Below are 19376 nucleotides of genomic sequence, written 5' to 3' on the forward strand. Positions count from 1 at the left end.
AACATGATGCTGCCACCCCGATGATTCACTTTTGGGATGGTGTTCTTCGGCTTGCAAGCGTCCCCCTTTTTCCTCCAAACATAACAATGGTCATTATGGCCAAACAGCTCTGTTTTTGTTTCATCGGAACAGAGGACATTTTTCCAAAAATTATGATCTTTGTCCCCATGTGCAGTCTGGCTTTTTTATGGCGGTTTTGGAGCAGTGGCTTCTTCCTTGCTGAGCGACCTTTCAGGTTATGTCGATATAGGACTCGTTTTACTGTGGATATAGATACTTTTGTGCCTGTTTCCTCCAGCATCTTTAAAAGGTCCTTTGCTGTTGTTCTGGGATTGATTTGCACTTTTCGCACCAAAGTACATTAATCTCTAGGAGACAGAACGCATCTCCTCCCTGAGTGGTATGACAGCTGCGTGGTCCCATGGTGTTTATACTTGTGTACTATTGTTTGTACAGATGAACGTGGTACCTTCAGGCATTTGGAAATTGCTCCCAAGGATGAACCAGACTTGTGGGGGATTACATTTTTTTCTGAGGTCTGATTTCTTTAAATTTTCCCATGCTGTCAAGCAAAGAGGCACTGAGTTTGAAGGTAGGCCTTGAATTACATCCACAGGTACACCTCCAATTGACTAAAATTATGTCAATTATCAGAAGCTTCTAAAGCCATGACATCATTTTCTGCAACTTCTGACCCACTGAAATTGTGATACAGTGAATTATAAGTGAAATAATTACTTGTGTCATGCACAAAGTAGATGTCCTAACCGACTTGCCAAATCTATAGTTTGTTAACAAGAAATTTGTAGAGTGATTGAAAAAAAGGAGTTTTAAGGACCTCAACCTAAGTGTATGTAAACTTCCCACTTCAACTGTATATTGATATTTTCCGCGTTCATTTTGTATGCTGAGATTTTACAATATTCTAAAAATATGTTTAGCAAAGGGGCTTTGGATTTTCAATATTGGTCAGGTATACCCGGAGATTGTCTCTGTAAATTAATGTTTACCAATACAGATACCTGTTACGGGTCCTGTCTAAATCTTTTTTTCAAGTGGTCCAATTGCCAGAAGAAACATTGCTTCCAAGAACACCAAATCACAGTAGTTGTCACAGGACATCCCAGGTCAACAGTGTAGCTGAGTAAGGGACAGTGGGACGCCACAACATGATATCATTGATAAGCATCAATCTGGTATGATTTTGCAAAAAGATAGGCTTCGAGGAACATGACTCCCAAGTGATTACATTGCATTCAGTAGGGGAGAGATTAGCATCACACTATGGAAGCCTAGAGAAAGGCATCACGGACATGACTCCTAAGTGAATACATTGCTTACAATGGGGGAGAGATTAGCATCACACTATGGAAGCCTAGAGAAAGGTATCACGGACATGACTGACTCTAAGTGAATACATTGCATTCAATGGAGGATGATTAGTCACGTGGCATGATGCTTAAGTCAATACAAAAAGATATGAGTAAAGGTATTGATGCATAGATGTGTGTAAAGGGAGTTAACATAAATCAGGACAATGCATTGAAGGCAAAAACGGTGGTGATAAAGCTGCAATGGGTAAATTGGGGAAATACTCAGACAGACAGACAGACAGACAGACAGACAGACAGACAGACAGACAGACAGACAGACAGACAGACAGACAGACAGACAGACAGACAGACAGACAGACAGACAGACAGACAGACAGACAGACAGACAGACAGACAGACAGACAGAATCAAACCAACGTTTATTAACCGACGTCTGTCGGTTTTTATAGCTGTTCTCCCTCTCTCTCTTTCTCTCTCTCCATTCTCTAATCCCCTACTCCTGAGTGGCGCAGTGGTCTAAGGCACTGCATCTCATTGCTAGAGTTATCAAACCCTGGTTCAATTCCAGGCTGGATTACAACCGGCTGAGATTGGAGTCCCATAGGGCAGCGTGCAATTGGCCTGGGTAGGCTGTCATTGTAAATAATTATTTGGGTGGGGGGGGGGGGCTGGAATTGTTTTAAGAAGGTCATACCAAGGATAATTTAGCTATTGATTTTGAATTTTAAGCCCTTGAAGTATAAAAAATATATATATTTTTTGATACAAATGTAAAAAAACAAAAAAAATGTTGGGCCTTACTGCTATTTGCCTATACAAACACATTGAATAATGGAGAGGTTGACCATGGAGACGGTGTGCAAAACATTTCCATGTGATTTCTTAAAGAGATGGGTGGGTCGATGGCTTAAGAGGGTGTGAACGATGCTGAATGGGCGTTAACAAAGCAGAGCTCTCTAAGCACTCAACAAAGTCTTTCAAGGGCTTTTTTCTCCTACTTGTCTCCTAAGATATTAACAAGATTATCACATTTTAAAGCAGAATAATGTCCCATGCTTCCTCCAATCACATTGTTCGAAATAGCATTTGCAGCTCAGCTTCTGAACATTTGTCATCTGTAAAAACAAGCATTTTAGATTTTTTTTAACGTAAGCCCCTTGTTGGGATGGGCCATTTCACATTAGCTTGATTATATTTCAAAGATGTCAACCAGTATTTTGTTTGTATTTTTGCCATAATATCTTACAGTAGACTGCTCCCTTCCATTCAGTGTTTGATCTAATGCATTCTGAGAATATATTTTTTCCTTATTATTTAATAACATGTAAGTGAATTATGATTTATTACAGGCAACATACAAAAGTATCTTAAAAAATATTCAATGCAATGTATTCACTTATGCATCATGTTCCTTGAAGCTAATCTTTTAACAAAATCGTACCAGATGGACGCTTATAGTACCCATGTTCCCTAAAGGTACAGGAGAAAGATGCTTGCAGAATTTTTTGAAATACCATAAATACCCAAACATTCTGAAAATACACGTATGTAATTTTGCCAACTTTGCTCATCCGATATGCAGGCTATTCAGCTCATTCTGTAGCTGCACATAAATGATGCACCATTATCATAGTACCCACATAATAAAACTGCCATAGTGTGTCAGAGGTTCCCTGGAAAATAGAGTTATGATACTGTAAACTACTGCAGACTGGCTAGCATGGCTCAACACAGAACCACCATCGAGAGCATCAGTCCTCCATCTCAACAAGTAGCAGTGGGGTTAAAGATGGACTGTAATCATTTTGTTCAATTTCAACTTGTCAGTTCCTCTCATATCAAATGTCACATATTAATGTGCAATTCCTCTTTTGGAATGCCCCTCACACTAAAATCCCAGCCCACTCAGGGCTCTGACCTTTGTCCAATGTGACAACCATAAATGTCAAGTCCATATGAACTTCCTCCTGGCCTGTCAAACGGATAGTGGAAATGTTTTGTTTTCTTCTTCTTAAGACGTCGTTCCGTCGTTTTTCATTCCAGGTTTTCAGCAAAATGGGAATTCCTCAGGTGCGGAACCCTGACCTGCCGCCTCCGGATGACATGCCGGAGAGCTTTCATGCCAAGATCGCTCTGATTGGTTGCGGCCCGGCGAGCATCAGCTGTGCCTCCTACCTGGCCAGACTGGGATATGACAACATCACCGTGTTCGAGAAACAGAAATATATCGGCGGCTTGAGGTAGCTGCACTTATTATTACTAATTTCCCGAGACTTAGGAATTGAATTAGATGAGTCTATCTGTACTGTGTGTGAGGTCAGGTGGAAATTGCAATACACTCTACTTGGAGCCACATTCATGATGCTCACATAACCCTTCTATAAGGATGACATCCTGTACATCCTGGTCATAACTGGTGACATCCTGTAATAATGCCTGGTCATTCTATAAGGATGACATCCTGTACATAATGACATCCTGTACATAATGCCTGGTCATAACACTTCTATAAGGATGACATCCTGTACATAATGCCTGGTCATAACACTTCTATAAGGATGACATCCTGTACATAATGCCTGGTCATAACACTTCTATAAGGATGACATCCTGTACATAATGCCTGGTCATAACACTTCTATAAGGATGACATCCTGTACATCCTGCCTGGTCATAACAATTCATGATGGAATAATGCCTGGTCATAACACTGTGGATCCTGTACATAATGCCTGGTCATAACACTTCTATAAGGATGACATCCTGCATAATGCCTGGTATGAACTCCTTATGCTGCTTCTACGTTAACTCAGCGCATTATACAGGATGTGACCAATGGATGCACAATCCTGTTGGTAATTCTTTTACATTCAACCATTTTGACACCGTGGCACTCCATTTCAGAGATAAGACCTTTGTACAAAAGCCTTAGCTAAGTTATCCAGTGGACCAGATATTATTCGTATTGATGATTTATTTACTTGATTGATAGCTCGTGATTAATAACTGGTAATGTTTCACTTCTTCCTCTATTCCTCTGTTTCAGTACTGCAGAGATCCCTCAGTTCCGCCTGCCCTATGAGGTGGTGCAGTTTGAGATTGAGCTGATGAAAGACCTGGGGGTGAAGGTAATAAGCCCACGGATCACGCACATGCATGAAAGCAAGCACACGTGCACATACGAATGCATGTGCGCACGCACACACACACACACACACACGAAAGCACACGCACACACGTGCAAGAACGCAAGCACACACGAATGCACACGTGTGCACAAACACCACTTCACCACACCTGACTGCTTACACACCACCACCTCACCACACCTAACTGCTTACACACACCACCTCACCACACCTGACTGCTTACACACACCACCTCACCACACCTGACTGCTTACACACACCACCTCACCACACCTGACTGCTTACACACACCACCTCACCACACCTGACTGCTTACACACACCTCATCGCTGGTATACACTTGACTGCACGCACATTCACCCAACCACAGACACACAATGCTTACTCACACGCAGCAGTCTCACTCTCACTGTCAAGAGCTATGAACCCTTCACCAGGAAAATATCAGTGACATTAATAACGACAATAGAAAGCCCTAAACAAACAAACAGGGACAGGGCAGAAGGAGACAATTAGAAGCCACGGTGGGGGAAGCTAAGTGACAAAGAGACTTCCTCCGGCGAGTGGCATCCATCTGGTCATTGTCTGAATGCCACGGCCTGGGAAAGGGCCAATCAATACTACTCATCCAGCTCACCTGACCGTGATTCATTTGATTTATTCTTAATTGTTTATTTATTTGACAGGGTGACAGAGAGAGAAGGAGAAGGGAAGAGAGTGAGAGAGAGAGAGAGAGAGAGAGAGAGAGAGAGAGAGAGAGAGAGAGAGGGAAAGGTGGAGAGGGAAAGGGGAGAAAAAGGTGGAGAGGGAAAGGGGAGAAAGAAAAGAGAGACATGGGGAAAAGAAAGAGAGAGCGAGGGATACAGCATTCCTTGAGGTTGGCTAGATCGAAGGGGATGGAGGGAGGGGAGGTAGATATTTCTTCTTGTGTTCTGACCAATTACTTCAAGGCTTTATTCATCTCCAGAAATGAATCCCATTACGATGGCCTCTCAATTAATTGAATTGAGAGAAAGAGTGTGGGGGAAATGAGAAGGACTTCACTGTATTACACCAGTGACAAACACAAACAAATAGACCGCTGTTGTGACTGTGTCCTCTGTCCCTGTTCCATGTAGTTACTTAACCCCAGATTAATGCTATCCGACCATTGTCCTATTGTCTTTGTACTTCTATTTCGTTGTGTTTATTTATTTAAGCTAGTTGTAATTACAAATGTCACTGATTACTAACTTACAGTAAGTACGTTAACGTTAGCTAATAATACAGTAGCAAATGCACAAAATCCCTAAAATGTCTAAGGTGCTACGTTTCTCCTCTCAGGTTGTCCTAGAGAAGGGACTGGGTATGAACGGGATGAGCCTGACCTCTCTGAAAGACGAGGGATTCCAGGCTGTCTTCATTGGAATTGGTCAGTCACTTGCATATATCATTTCTTACCTTACATACAATGTGTTGTGATCTAGTGTAGCTTGTTGTGCAAAGCAACTCTCTTTTTTTAAGAGTAGGACAAATTACTCAAATTCAAAGACTTTCAGAGGTACAAGTGCCTTCAGAAAGTATCCATACCCCTTGACTTATTCCACATGTTGTCGTGTTACAGCTTGAATTCAAATAGATTAAATATATATTTTTCTCGCTCCCGTCTTCACACAATACCCAATAAGGGGAAAGTGAAAATGTGTTTTTAGACATTTCTGAAAATGTATTGAAAATGAAATACAGAAATATCACATTTACATAAGTATTCACACCCCTGAGTCAATACTTTGTAGAATCACCTTTGGCAGCGATTATAGTTGCGAGTCTTTCTGGGTCTCTAAGAAAGTCTATAGAGCTTTCTACACCTGGATGGTGCAACATTTGACCATTATTCTTTCAGAAATTCTTCATGCTCTGTAAAATTGGTTGTAGATCTTTGCTAGACAACCGTTTTCAGGTCTTGCCATAATTTTCATGTACATTTAAGTCAAAACTGTAACTCGGCCAACTCGGGAATATTCACTGTCTTCTTGGTAAGCATCTCCAGTGTAGATTTGGCCTTGTGTTTTAGGTTATTCTGCTGAAAGGTGAATTCATCTCCCAGTGTCTGGTGAAAAGCAGACTGAAACAGGATTTCCTTTAGGATTTTGCCTGTGCTTAGCTCCATTCCATAAATGTTTTATCCTGAAAAACTCCCCAAGCATACCCATAACAAGATGCAGGCACCACTATGCTTGAAAATATGGAAACTGCTACTCAGTAATGTGGTGCATTGGATTTGTGCTCAACATAAAGCTTTGTATTCAGGACAAAAAGTGAACTGCTTTGCCACATTTGTTTTGCATCATTACTTTAGTGCCTAGTTGCAAACAGGATGCATGTTTTGGAATATGTTTAATTCTGTACAGATTTCCTTTTATTCACTCTGTCATTTAGGTTAGTATTGTGGAGTCACTACAATGTTGTTCCTCCATCCTCAGTTTTCTATCACAGCCATTAAACTCTGTAACTGCTTTGATTTGATTTATTAGGAACCCCATTAGCTGACGCCAATGGCAACAGCTAGTCTTACTGGGGTCTGACACATAAGGAAAAATACATTATAGACAAAATACTTAGTAATTGACATACTTTTAAAAACATTAACATGTAATGTGTGTGTGTGTGTGTGTGTGTGTGTGTGTGTGTGTGCATCTTTCACTTTACCTTACATCTCTTCACTCTACCTTACATGTACATATTACATCAATTAACTAACCTGTACCCCTGCACATTGACTTAGTACTGGTACCTCATGTATATACCCTCGTTATTGATATTTTATTGTGTTCCTTTTATAATGTTAGTCAGTAAATATTTTCTTTACTTTCTTTTCTTAAAACTGCATTGTTAGTTACGTGCTTGTAAGTTCACGGGAAGGTTGCAATTCTGTTGTATTCGGAGCATGTCACAAATACAATTTGGTTTGATGGAATTTGATCAGTTGCACATACTGTACATGTCAGTACATACACACAACAAGTAGGTCACATGGGGGAGAGGCGTTGTGCCGTGCAGTGTTGATTTATTTGTTTTTTGAAAGCAGGTTTGCTGTTCACTTGCACTATGTAAGATGGAAGGGAGTTCTATGTTCTCATGGCTCTGTATAATACTGTATGTTTACTTGAATTTGTTCTGGACCTGGGGACTGAGAAAAGACCACTGGTAGCCTGTCTGGTGGGGTAAGTGTGTGTGTCAGTCCTGTGTGTAAGTTGACTATGCAAACTATTTGGAATTTCCAACCAGCCACCCAGTCTTTCTGAAACTCTTAGCCAAGAGAGACTTGCATGTATAGTATTAGAATTAGCCCTCTGATTACAATGAAGATACCGCTTTGTTCTGGGCCAGCTGCGGCTTAACTAGGTCTTTCTTTGCAGCACTTGACCATATGACTGGACAATAATCCAGATTAGATTAAACTAGAGCCTGCAGGACTTGACCATATGACTGGACAATAATCCAGATAAGATAAAACTAGAGCCTGCAGGACTTGACCATATGACTGGACAATAATCCAGATTAGATAAAACTAGAGCCTGCAGGACTTGACCATATGACTGGACAATAATCCAGATAAGATAAAACTAGAGCCTGCAGGACTTGACCATATGACTGGACAATAATCCAGATAAAATAAAACTAGAGCCTGCAGGACTTGACCATATGACTGGACAATAATCCAGATAAAATAAAACTAGAGCCTGCAGGACTTGACCATATGACTGGACAATAATCCAGATAAAATAAAACTAGAGCCTGCAGGACTTGACCATATGACTGGACAATAATCCAGATAAGATAAAACTAGAGCCTGCAGGACTTGACCATATGACTGGACAATAATCCAGATAAAATAAAACTAGAGCCTGCAGCACTTGACCATATGACTGGACAATAATCCAGATAAAATAAAACTAGAGCCTGCAGGACTTGACCATATGACTGGACAATAATCCAGATAAGATAAAACTAGAGCCTGCAGGACTTGACCATATGACTGGACAATAATCCAGATAAGATAAAACTAGAGCCTGCAGGACTTGACCATATGACTGGACAATAATCCAGATAAAATAAAACTAGAGCCTGCAGGACTTGACCATATGACTGGACAATAATCCAGATAAGATAAAACTAGAGCCTGCAGGACTTGACCATATGACTGGACAATAATCCAGATAAGATAAAACTAGAGCCTGCAGGACTTGACCATATGACTGGACAATAATCCAGATAAAATAAAACTAGAGCCTGCAGGACTTGACCATATGACTGGACAATAATCCAGATAAGATAAAACTAGAGCCTGCAGGACTTGACCATATGACTGGACAATAATCCAGATAATATAAAACTAGAGCCTGCAGGACTTGACCATATGACTGGACAATAATCCAGATAAGATAAAACTAGAGCCTGCAGGACTTGACCATATGACTGGACAATAATCCAGATAACAATAATCCAGATAAAATAAAACTAGAGCCTGCAGCACTTGACCATATGACTGGACAATAATCCAGATAAGATAAAACTAGAGCCTGCAGGACTTGACCATATGACTGGACAATAATCCAGATAAAATAAAACTAGAGCCTGCAGGACTTGACCATATGACTGGACAATAATCCAGATTAGATAAAACTAGAGCCTGCAGGACTTGACCATATGACTGGACAATAATCCAGATTAGATAAAACTAGAGCCTGCAGGACTTGACCATATGACTGGACAATAATCCAGATTAGATAAAACTAGAGCCTGCAGGACTTGACCATATGACTGGACAATAATCCAGATTAGATAAAACTAGAGCCTGCAGCACTTGCTTTGTGGAGTGGGGTGTCAACAAAACAGAGCATCTCTTTATTACGGACAGACCTCCCCATCGTTACAACCATTGAACCTATGTTTTGACCATGACAGTTTATAATCTAGTTAATGTATGTAAATTGAAAAGTCTTCTTGGCGTCGGCTAATGGGGATCCTAATAAATCAAATCAAATGAGCAATTTAGTCTCCTCAACGTGTTCAACAGCTACACCATTCATTACTAGATTCAGCTGAGGTCTAGAATTTAGGGAATGATTTGTACCAAATACAATGCTCTTAGTTTTAGAGATGTTCAGGACCAGTTTATTACTGTCCACCCATTCCAAAACAGACTGTATCTCTTTGTTAAGGGTTTCAGTGACTTCATTAGCTGTGGTTGCTGTTAGCTGTGGTTGCTGTTAGCTGTGGTTGCTGTTTTAAAGTCACCATTGGACATGACGAAACCATGAGCGTTTTCCTTCCTCTCCGGCAAATGAGTTAGGAAGGACACCATCACTTTATAGTGACTAGGTGTATTGATACACCATCAAAAATGTAATCAATAACTCCACCATGCTCAAAGGGATATTCAATGTTCATTGTTTCTATTTTTACCCATCTACCAATAGGTGTCCTTTGTGAGGCATTGGAAAATCTCCCTGGTCTTTGTGGTTGATTCTGTGTTTGAAATCCACTGGTCGACTGAGGGACCTTACATACAATTGTTTTTGTGGGGTACAGAGATGAGGTAGTCATTCAAAAATCATGTTAAACACTAATATTGCGCACAGAGTGAGTCCATGCAACTTATTTGTGACACACGTATGTGACTCGTTAAGTAAATGTTTACTCCTGAACTTATTTAGGCTTGCCATACAAAGGGTTTGAATACTTATTGACTCAAGACATTTCAGCTTTTCAGTTTTCATGAAATAGATTTTTTTTCGAAATACATAAATCCACATTAAATGTTTTTTAATTTTAAATTCAGGCTGTAACTAAACAAAATGTGGAAAATGTCAAGGGGTGTGAATACGTCCTGAAGGTACTATATATGTACAGGAGGTTGATTGACTTGATAATACACTGATGGCACCGGAGGCTCTTAAAATCTCCAGTATGCCAGCTACATAAGTCACGCACTGTGCCACGGTGCCCCTCTGCAATCACGATGAAGGGTCTGTCTGAGAGGGAGTTATCCTCTTAACACTACCTTTCCCATTTCACCAGACTGACATTTCTGTCTGTTCCATTTGGTGTTCAATGGGACTAAAGTGAGACAGAGCTACTTACTGCACAGTACTTACTGCACTGTAGCAATGAATGCTGTAGTGAAACCCACAGTTGTAGTGCTCTATCTTTCTGTCTTTGTCTACTTCATATATTTATCTGCCAGACCATGTCCCTATTATTCAAGTCACAAGGTCCAAGTCTCAAGTTGATTCCCAAGTAGAATGGGTTCCCAAGTAGAATGGGTTCCCAAGTAGAATGGGTCAGATCTCGAGTCCAAGTTGTGCATTCTAAGTGCAAGTCAAGTCCAAATCGTGCATTCTAAGAACAAGTCAAGTCCAAGTCGTGCATTCTAAGAACAAGTCAAGTCCAAGTCGTGCATTCTAAGAAAAGTCAAGTCGAATCACAAGTTTTTTGAAGTTAAGTAAAAAAATAAAATAAAAATAATCTATACATGCAATAACTTGTTCAACTACAAATCTTTGTCTATTTATTGAGGCTGCCAGGCTGCCCTTTACATTATTTTGTCGACAACATATTTTCATTATGTGATAATACATTTTAACAACAAATTTCAAATGCATGCTTCATAAGTCAATTATACATTTGAACCAGTTTCATACCAACAGACCGGTAGGCCAACGCTAGTAATTGTGGCGTGATGCCACATTACTGGTGAGCTTACAAGGTAAACAGTAAATATTCTTGATCACCAAACAATTTTTTTGGAGCTGCATGTTTAGTCATGGCAGTTCTCTCTCTACGATTGGATGTTTGTGCTGCACCCGGTTCTATAGCTGTACAGCAAATCAGCAATATGTTCGCTAGCTCAGTGGTTCTCAAACCTTTTGACCTGCGACCCCTAAAAAGGAGTGGTGCAAAGCTGGCGACCACCCGCGCAAACACGTGCAATCGCTGCTTAAATGTAGCTTGACATTACAGCCAGTGAGGACACTGAGGTCTGGTAATGTTAGGAACTCAGTCTCAGTTTGTCTCTTGTTGAAAGTTAGAATAGTAGAATACACAATGTGCCTTTTCAAAATTGAGTTGTGCATCAACCGTTTTCCTCTTGTTATGTATATGTCACTCACTGAGTCACTCAGTTAGCCCATGTCCGTATTTTGTTTTGATTGTTATTAGTCTAGTTAGTCTAGTTATCTAAACGCATTAATCATGGCCGAATACCAACCAGACACGCAAGGCACGAGCCCAGGGGCCCTAACATCCAGGGGTCCCCCCATTGATTTTTTTTAGTCACTCTCACTCAATAGGCAGTGTTACCACCACAAACGTTAGAATATAAAACAAGCTGTGTATGACAGGAAGTGGAACTCTAAGAGAGAACACCATTTTCTACCCACCCCATGGCAAAATTAGAATTGCATGAATTTAGCTGTAAAACTGCAACAACAAAAAGTTCTGTAAAGCAAAGATATTTGTTTACCTTTTGTTATTTAAATACTTTTTCTGCGAACAGAACCATCTCCATGTATTAAATTATAGTGTTTAATGAGTTAATAATGTAATAATGTGTTAGAATTGCATGAATTTAGCTGTAAAACTGCAACAACAAAAAGTTCTGTAAAGCAAAGATATTTGTTTACCTTTTGTTATTTAAATACTTTTTCTGCGAACAGAACCATCTCCATGTATTAAATTATAGTGTTTAATGAGTTAATAATGTAATAATGTGTAGCGGCTAATTGTATAGCTCATAGGCTGTGTGTTTGTGGATGAACTGAGGTGATGAAACTACAGCAACCATTTTGATAATGGTTGGGGTCATTTTTTTGCTGTTCTCCAAATAGCATTTTAGATTTTTTGAAATTGTATAGAAATGCAGTAAATTAGCTTGTACTTTCTTAAAATGTATTGAAATGGGACTTACACCCTGGCTACGGCCCTGATTTGCTGTGGAGGTTGCAGAAGACGGATGTAAAACCTGCACCACGCGCTATCACTTTGGAGGGCCGCTTGCCTACAGGAGTTCTCATTGCCAACTGAATATCCCCTGTCTTCCTCACAAATATCCATATTTTTTTTCAGGTGCGATGGTGTGGCTACTGTCTAGGCTACTGTCTATGGCTGCGTGGAGAGTAATCCACAGAGACTGTGTTGTAAAACCTGGCTAGATCCTTTCAAGTCATCAATTTCAAGTCATAGTTGAGTCCAGTATATTGAGGCTTCAAGCCCAAGTCAAGTCTCAAGTCATTTTATTTTCTATCAAGTCGAGTCTCAAGTCATTACATTTGTAACTTTAGTCCAAGTCAATGTGACTTGAGTCCCAAGTCATGAGACTCGAGTCCCAAGTCATGTGACTCGAGTCCCAAGTTACGGGACTCGAGTCCACACCTCTGTTATCTGCCTCATTAGTTTTTCTCTCCTTTCTTTTTTGTCTCCCTCATTCTCGTAACAAGACAGTATAACAAGGGACTTCATTCTCACTTCTATATAGTCTCCTGTTGCCGCTGTCACTTTCCTTCTCTTCCTCTGCACAGTCTGGTGACCATAGTTAACAGTATGGCTCCTTATCTCATGAAATACCTTGTTCTTACTCACACAAGTGAAGGGAGATGCTAGACGGAAGTAATTTGGTTTCAAATGAAATTCTATATTTAGAGATATAAGAGAATACACTCTGCCATGCCTATATTGATTTGATTTTAGGAAATTCAAATAACCCTGGTGGGTGGCCTAGCTATGTGGTGTGTGTGCCTTTCCTTTATTGTAATGAAAAGAAGCTGCATAGTATTTATTATGTTTGGAACCTTTTGGTGCGTGGCTTGGTAATTAGAGCATGGAGTTACCTTTCAACTATTCGGGGATTTCTCTTTTTTCTTCTCTCATAGCAGAACGTGAAGAAATTGGAATTCAGAAAGAAAATGAAAGAGTCGTGTTTCTGTGAATTTTTTTTACCAGTTCTGTTTTTTATTCTAAATGTCAAAACCCCTGCTGAGATTGACATGCAAATGTTTCCCACTGTTCAGAATGTTAGAGCAGGTTGAAGAGCAAAGGGCTATTTCTCTGGCAGTTAAGTGCGCTGGCTAACACGTGCAGTGTTTTACCTACCACTGTTGTTGTGTTGCTGATGGTCCTGATGGTGGTTATAGCAGTGGAATATGTGTGTGAGTCGCTCTCTTGTTCCAATTGTTCAAAGCTCAAGATCCTTTCTCAGATGGTGCTTTTTCCAAAATGGCTTGCTTCAAAGGCATAAAGCCAGGCAGATTGTATAGACTACAAATTCTGCAATGCACACAATATTACTTTGTACGAACCAATGTCATTTCCCATAAAAACAAGCTTTTGATGGGAGCTCTTCTCAACAGTGAGGTTCAAAGGAAGTACACTGATGTGCTGTGGCTGTAAATAGCATGAAAGAGGTGCATTAAGGACATCAAATTAAGAAAAAGAGCCTTTGGTGTAATAAATAAATAAATAAAGTCCATCGAACAGGTTTCGAGCAGGTATGGAGGGGCTGCTGTTTTTGACAAATATTGTTGTTACTGTGCACCACAAAAATAGTCAAAATGTGGTTATGAACAGACGTTATGCTTACCGTATAGCCTTACTAAACATAGCCCATAGCATAAAATTAGTTGTTTTTAGTGTAACAAAACATACAGTACATAGTAGCTGTTCACACAAGGCCAGTGACACGCCCAATACTCATGGGTACCTGACCTGACAGAATTACAGAGAAATTACAGTAACGTTACAGTAGTATCACTACTCTCTTTGCTGTTTCCCCACCGTCAGCCAAAGCCACAGTGGGCGATAGTTCGTGATAAACGAGGGCTGGCCAAGCAGAGCCAAGCACTGAGAGACAAGAGACAAAGAGAGAGAGAGATATTCAGAGTGAGCGAGAAGCCACTTGAAAGGCGATGATGTATGACCCTCAGAGGCATTACCTCCCTTCACTTCAGAATCTCTCCGCCCGACTCCGGAGCCAAAGCACCTTTCCCCAGTCAAATGGGATGCACACACCTGAAAAATGAGATGGCATTACTTATGAAGTAGATGTCACCGACAGTGGTGTTATTGTGAAAGTCCACTTTGTCATTCCCTTTTTAGCATTTTTCTTCTTTTTTTCATTTGATTTATCTTGGCACAGAATGCAAATGGACACCCTGGTGTATAAAACCAACTGAGTGAGCATGGAGCATCTGTCAGTGTTGCCACAGAGGAGGGTGACCATGCTGTTACTCTGCTGGAGGATCTTGCTCAGTGTTAAGCACAGTTAGCAGTGGCACATTGTGTTATGTTCTCTAGTACAGTAGGTAGGTAGTCTACATACTAGACACGGTTATGTATTTTAATTACTGTTCTTTTATTGAAAAGTATATAGACATGTAACACTCTTAGAGTTCCACTTCCTGTCCTCCCGAGCTTGTTTTATACACTAACGCTTGTGTTGGTAACATCGTCTAACGAGCTGCTCGTAGAAAAAGTGTTACCAGGTTCCTTGAAGATGGTGCTATACCAAAGAAGGTGAAGAAATATCACTTGGACAGATGTTGTTACGGACACTGTCGTCTCTGTTTGATAAGTGATATACCGTATGTGTGTTAAAGCATTCAGAGTTACCCAGGGGGTAATTGAGTTCTTTGTCAGGAAATTGCCTTTGCAGCAACAGACACGACTAAAATCCAGTTTGCTTCGTATACAGTTATTTGTCTGTAGGACAAACGTCATCCTTTGTAGTTTCAGAAATACTTTATTCGATTTTTTTTTTTTTACATTTCCAGAATTGTGCCTTCTTTCTAACGCTTGTGTTCTGAATGAGGTGAATCTCAGGTTGTCTTTCTTTGAATAAACTATGATATTTAACATCATTAATATTCGTTCCTAATAACTGAAACCCCAGGCAAGGTCTTTAAATTTAAACTGCAGATTATTTTGTACAAAACTATAACTGCATGGAATTTAATTGCAACATAAATGGGCGTTGGGGGTTAACATTTTGGATTGTTTATGTATTAGAGAAAGGTTTGTCAAGTAATGAATAGCGGATGAAGGAAAGGAAACATTTGCAGCATTGATAGATAACGTAAAAAAACAGTCACAGAAATATACCATCGCAATCGGAAATGTACCTGCCATGGTTATCCAGTCTTCCTATTTGATTTGAAGAAATAAATTGAACAAGAATATGTACATAAAGAGATCGGATTGGTTCTTAGTGACCTTTGACATTGTAAATGACAGCACACACATGCAGTCAGCGGTACCAAGTGACTCTGGGTTCTGAGGTAATCATCCAGATTGACCTTCCAGCATTGATGTACTATCACTCACAGCCCATCAATCACCGTTCATCACTATTCATCACTACTCATCAACCAGTAATTGGCACAGTCAATACAATTAACACAACACCTTTTTTATCTATAAGCTATTCATATTGTATGTAAAAAAAAATATATAATAAAAAAAAATATATATATATATATATATATTCAAAGGGAAAATTGGACAAAATTTGATTGAACATGTCTTTGATTATAAACTTCTTAGAGGTAATGTATTCTAGCAGTCAAGTAAAAATAGCATTCCTTTTTTGCAATCATTTACACTGTGCACTGACGATTGAACATGGCAACTGTCGAGAATGCACTCTGTCTGAAATGTAATGACAGAGCAGTAATGAGTATTCCATGGTATTTGTGGAGCACCCCCCCCCCCCCCCCCCTCGTGTTTGGGAAACCCTACATAGAGTATAATGAACACTGAGTGTACAAAACATTAAGAACAGGTGCTCTTTTCATGACAGACTGACCAGGGGAATCCAGGTGAAAGTGATCCTTCATGTCACTTGTTAAATCCACTTCAATCCGTGTAGATGAAGGAGAGGAGACTTTTCATTTTTGGAGGAAAAAGCCTTGAGAAAATGAAGACATGGATTGTGTATGTGTGCCATTCGGAGGGTGAATGAGCAAGACAAAAGATTGAAGTGCCTTTGAACGGGGTATGGTAGCAGGTGCCAGGCGCACCGGTTTGAGAGTGTCAAGAACTGCAACGCTGCTGGGTTTTTCACGCTCAACAATTTCCCATGTGTATCAAGAATAGCCCACCACCCAAAGGACATCCAGCCAACTTGATACAACTGTGTGAAGCATTGGCGACAACTCAGTATTTGGAAGGTGTTCGTCATGTTTTGGACATTCAGAGTATATTATAGCTATGTCGTTTGAGGACTATAAGATAACAGTATTCCCTGGTTATTGCTCCAGTTCATAAGTGGGCCATTATTGGCTCTCATTGGCTCAATCGCAAGGTACTAGAGAATCCCATTGTATATTTTACAACGATTATAACCCTACATCATGAAAATGATTAACCAAGAGATTATTAGTCTGTAATTCTGATTTACTGGTCCACTTCTCTCACTGGAATAATTTATTGATTCAAATGGAGGGTTTTATGAACACGAGTTTGACTATTACTGTCCTCATCTCATAATGAAGGGGCTTATGAAAGTCATATTGAACACATAGATTCAGTACAATATTGACAAATGTTTTTTCCTCACTACATTGTCGTGATCTGTTAAAATCCAATTTTGTATCATTTACTCCAGGAGTTCAGTATTAATGGTGGGGGGGGGGGGGGAAAGGTCATCAACAATGACTGAACGTTGGAAATGGTTGGGTTCCAGGGATGGATGGATATGTCTGCTATGTTAACTGGCTCATTCTTGGTGATGGTTTTGGTTTGGAACAGGTCTGCCCCAGGCAAACAAGGCTAAGATCTTCCAGGGGCTGACAGTGGACCAGGGATTCTACACATCCAAGGACTTCCTGCCACTGGTGGCCAAGGCCAGTAAAGCCGGTACGTCTTAAAGGAAATGATCAAGAAAGTGACTTCCATAGTCACACAGAATTAGGTACTCTTGTCATTGTGTACCGTAGGTGTGTACTTAGAGACTAAAATAAATTAAATCAGATGCCTGTCTGACAATCAAAAATGTCGCAGTCAGTTCAGGAATAATACATGTTCAGACAGCAAACGTATATCAGTACTACTGATATAAAAACATGTTTGGCGTTTGAAAACGTAAGAGCAGGGTAAAAGAGCTACCTGGTTTTATTGCTCTCTCTTTCCTCTCTCCAACCTCCCTCTGTCCATCACGGTCTCTGTCTCTCTCTGTCTCTCTGTTTTCTCTCCCTCGTCCTCCCCCACTCTCTCTCCCTCGTCCTCCCCCACTCTCTCTCCCTCGTCCTCCCCCACTCTCTCTCCCTCGTCCTCCCCCACTCTCTCTCCCTCGTCCTCCCCCACTCTCTCTCCCTCAGGCATGTGCAGCTGTAAGTCTCAACTGCCTGAGCTCCGTGGCGTGGTCATTGTCCTAGGTGCCGGTGATACAGCGTTCGACTGTGCCACCTCTGCCCTGCGCTGCGGTGCCCGCCGGGTCTTTGTGGTCTTCAGGAAGGGCTTCACTAACATCCGTGCCGTCCCCGAAGAGGTGGATACAGAGCTAGAGCTTCTCAGACCCTGGCTTTAGTTGTTTAGCTGTTTCTGACCCATGCTCCTTTGACCACAGTATTGATTGTGACCACCTACTCTGAGATGCTTTTTGAAAACAGGCCCTGGGCAGCATTATAACTTGAGATTTATTTTAGCCCAAACTCTTCCTTGGATTTGAGTGCATGAATTATGCAGTAGAGTTATACATACCGGTCTCAAGTTAGAACGTGTCCCTAAAAGCATACACCTAGAACCTGACCACGCTCACAAAACTATTTCTGATTGTTGTATAGTGAGAGGAAGCTTATGGTGGCTTTAGTCTTCCCTTTATATTAGCTCATGGCCATTCACATTGTCCTTCGTCTTATCTGGGAAAAAGTCTGAAAAAGTAATACAACTTATTGCACTGTAAAAAATGTCTTACTTGTTTAATTGAAAGAAAAAGAAAAAACAACTTGAGTGGATTATGAAACTGGAATTTTCCCACAAAACAATAATATATATATATTTTTAAGACTTATCGTTCTGAACAATCACTTTAAACATTTTCTTATTTATTGAACATTTATTTAACTAGGCAAGTCAGTTAAGAACAAATTCTTATTTACAATGACGGCCTACCCCGGCCAAACCCTAACCCGGACGACGATGGGCCAATTGCGAGCTGCCCTTATGGGACTCCCAATCACAGCCGGTTGTGATGTCAGTAGCCTTGATACTATGGAAAATAATGATACTAAGAAAGTTAGGTCATTTAAAGTGAGTTTCAAACATACAGTGCCTTCCGAAAGTATTTATATCTCTTGAATTAATACACGTTTTGTTGTGTTACAGCCTGAATTCAAAATGGATTCAATGGATTTTTTTCCCCATCACCCGTCGACACACAATACATCATAATGACTTAGGAATTTATGCCTTTCCTAGGCACACTTTTCTTACGCACTTCTCAGTATTTGGTAGTCAGACTTATCTTATTCAGTCCCATAACGGGCTCTGCAGTTGTGGCTACCTTTCGGGCTCTGAATAAATATAATTAAACCGCTGAAAACTCTCCCACTTGCCCGGCCAACAGATTTTCTCATGCGGTTTCACATTGGAAAAGGGGCCACAATTCATGCCATTGTTGATGTGATTTTCAGTTTGTCTCCAGGGATCTTAAAGAAAAATGATCTAAAACAATTGCTATGTGTATTTACAATCCCCTTCTCCATACAGATGACTAATTTACCTAGCTCTTATCAATAACTCTTATTAATTTATAAATTACAGGGCATGGAGAATGTTGTTATGTCTGGCGGGGAAAAAAGAAAGATGCGTTTTCCACTTGGAACTGACTGGTTCGCGCCAGCTTATTTATGGTTCCCTC

General features: G+C 40.4%; 1 protein-coding gene across 1 annotated transcript in view; it reads left to right on the plus strand.

Annotated features, from left to right (window-relative positions):
* The window catches only part of dpydb (dihydropyrimidine dehydrogenase b), a 129327-nt gene that overhangs the window by 45417 nt on the left and 64534 nt on the right, over window positions 1–19376 (plus strand). The window contains exons 7-11 of the mRNA XM_065013343.1: window positions 3378–3574; window positions 4381–4462; window positions 5807–5894; window positions 17267–17374; window positions 17836–18005. Coding sequence (XP_064869415.1) covers window positions 3378–3574; window positions 4381–4462; window positions 5807–5894; window positions 17267–17374; window positions 17836–18005 — 645 coding nt within the window. The remainder of the gene's footprint in view (window positions 1–3377; window positions 3575–4380; window positions 4463–5806; window positions 5895–17266; window positions 17375–17835; window positions 18006–19376) is intronic.

The sequence above is a fragment of the Oncorhynchus nerka genome, linkage group LG9b, assembly GCF_034236695.1.
Source record: "Oncorhynchus nerka isolate Pitt River linkage group LG9b, Oner_Uvic_2.0, whole genome shotgun sequence".
Taxonomy (NCBI): Eukaryota; Metazoa; Chordata; class Actinopteri; order Salmoniformes; family Salmonidae; genus Oncorhynchus; species Oncorhynchus nerka.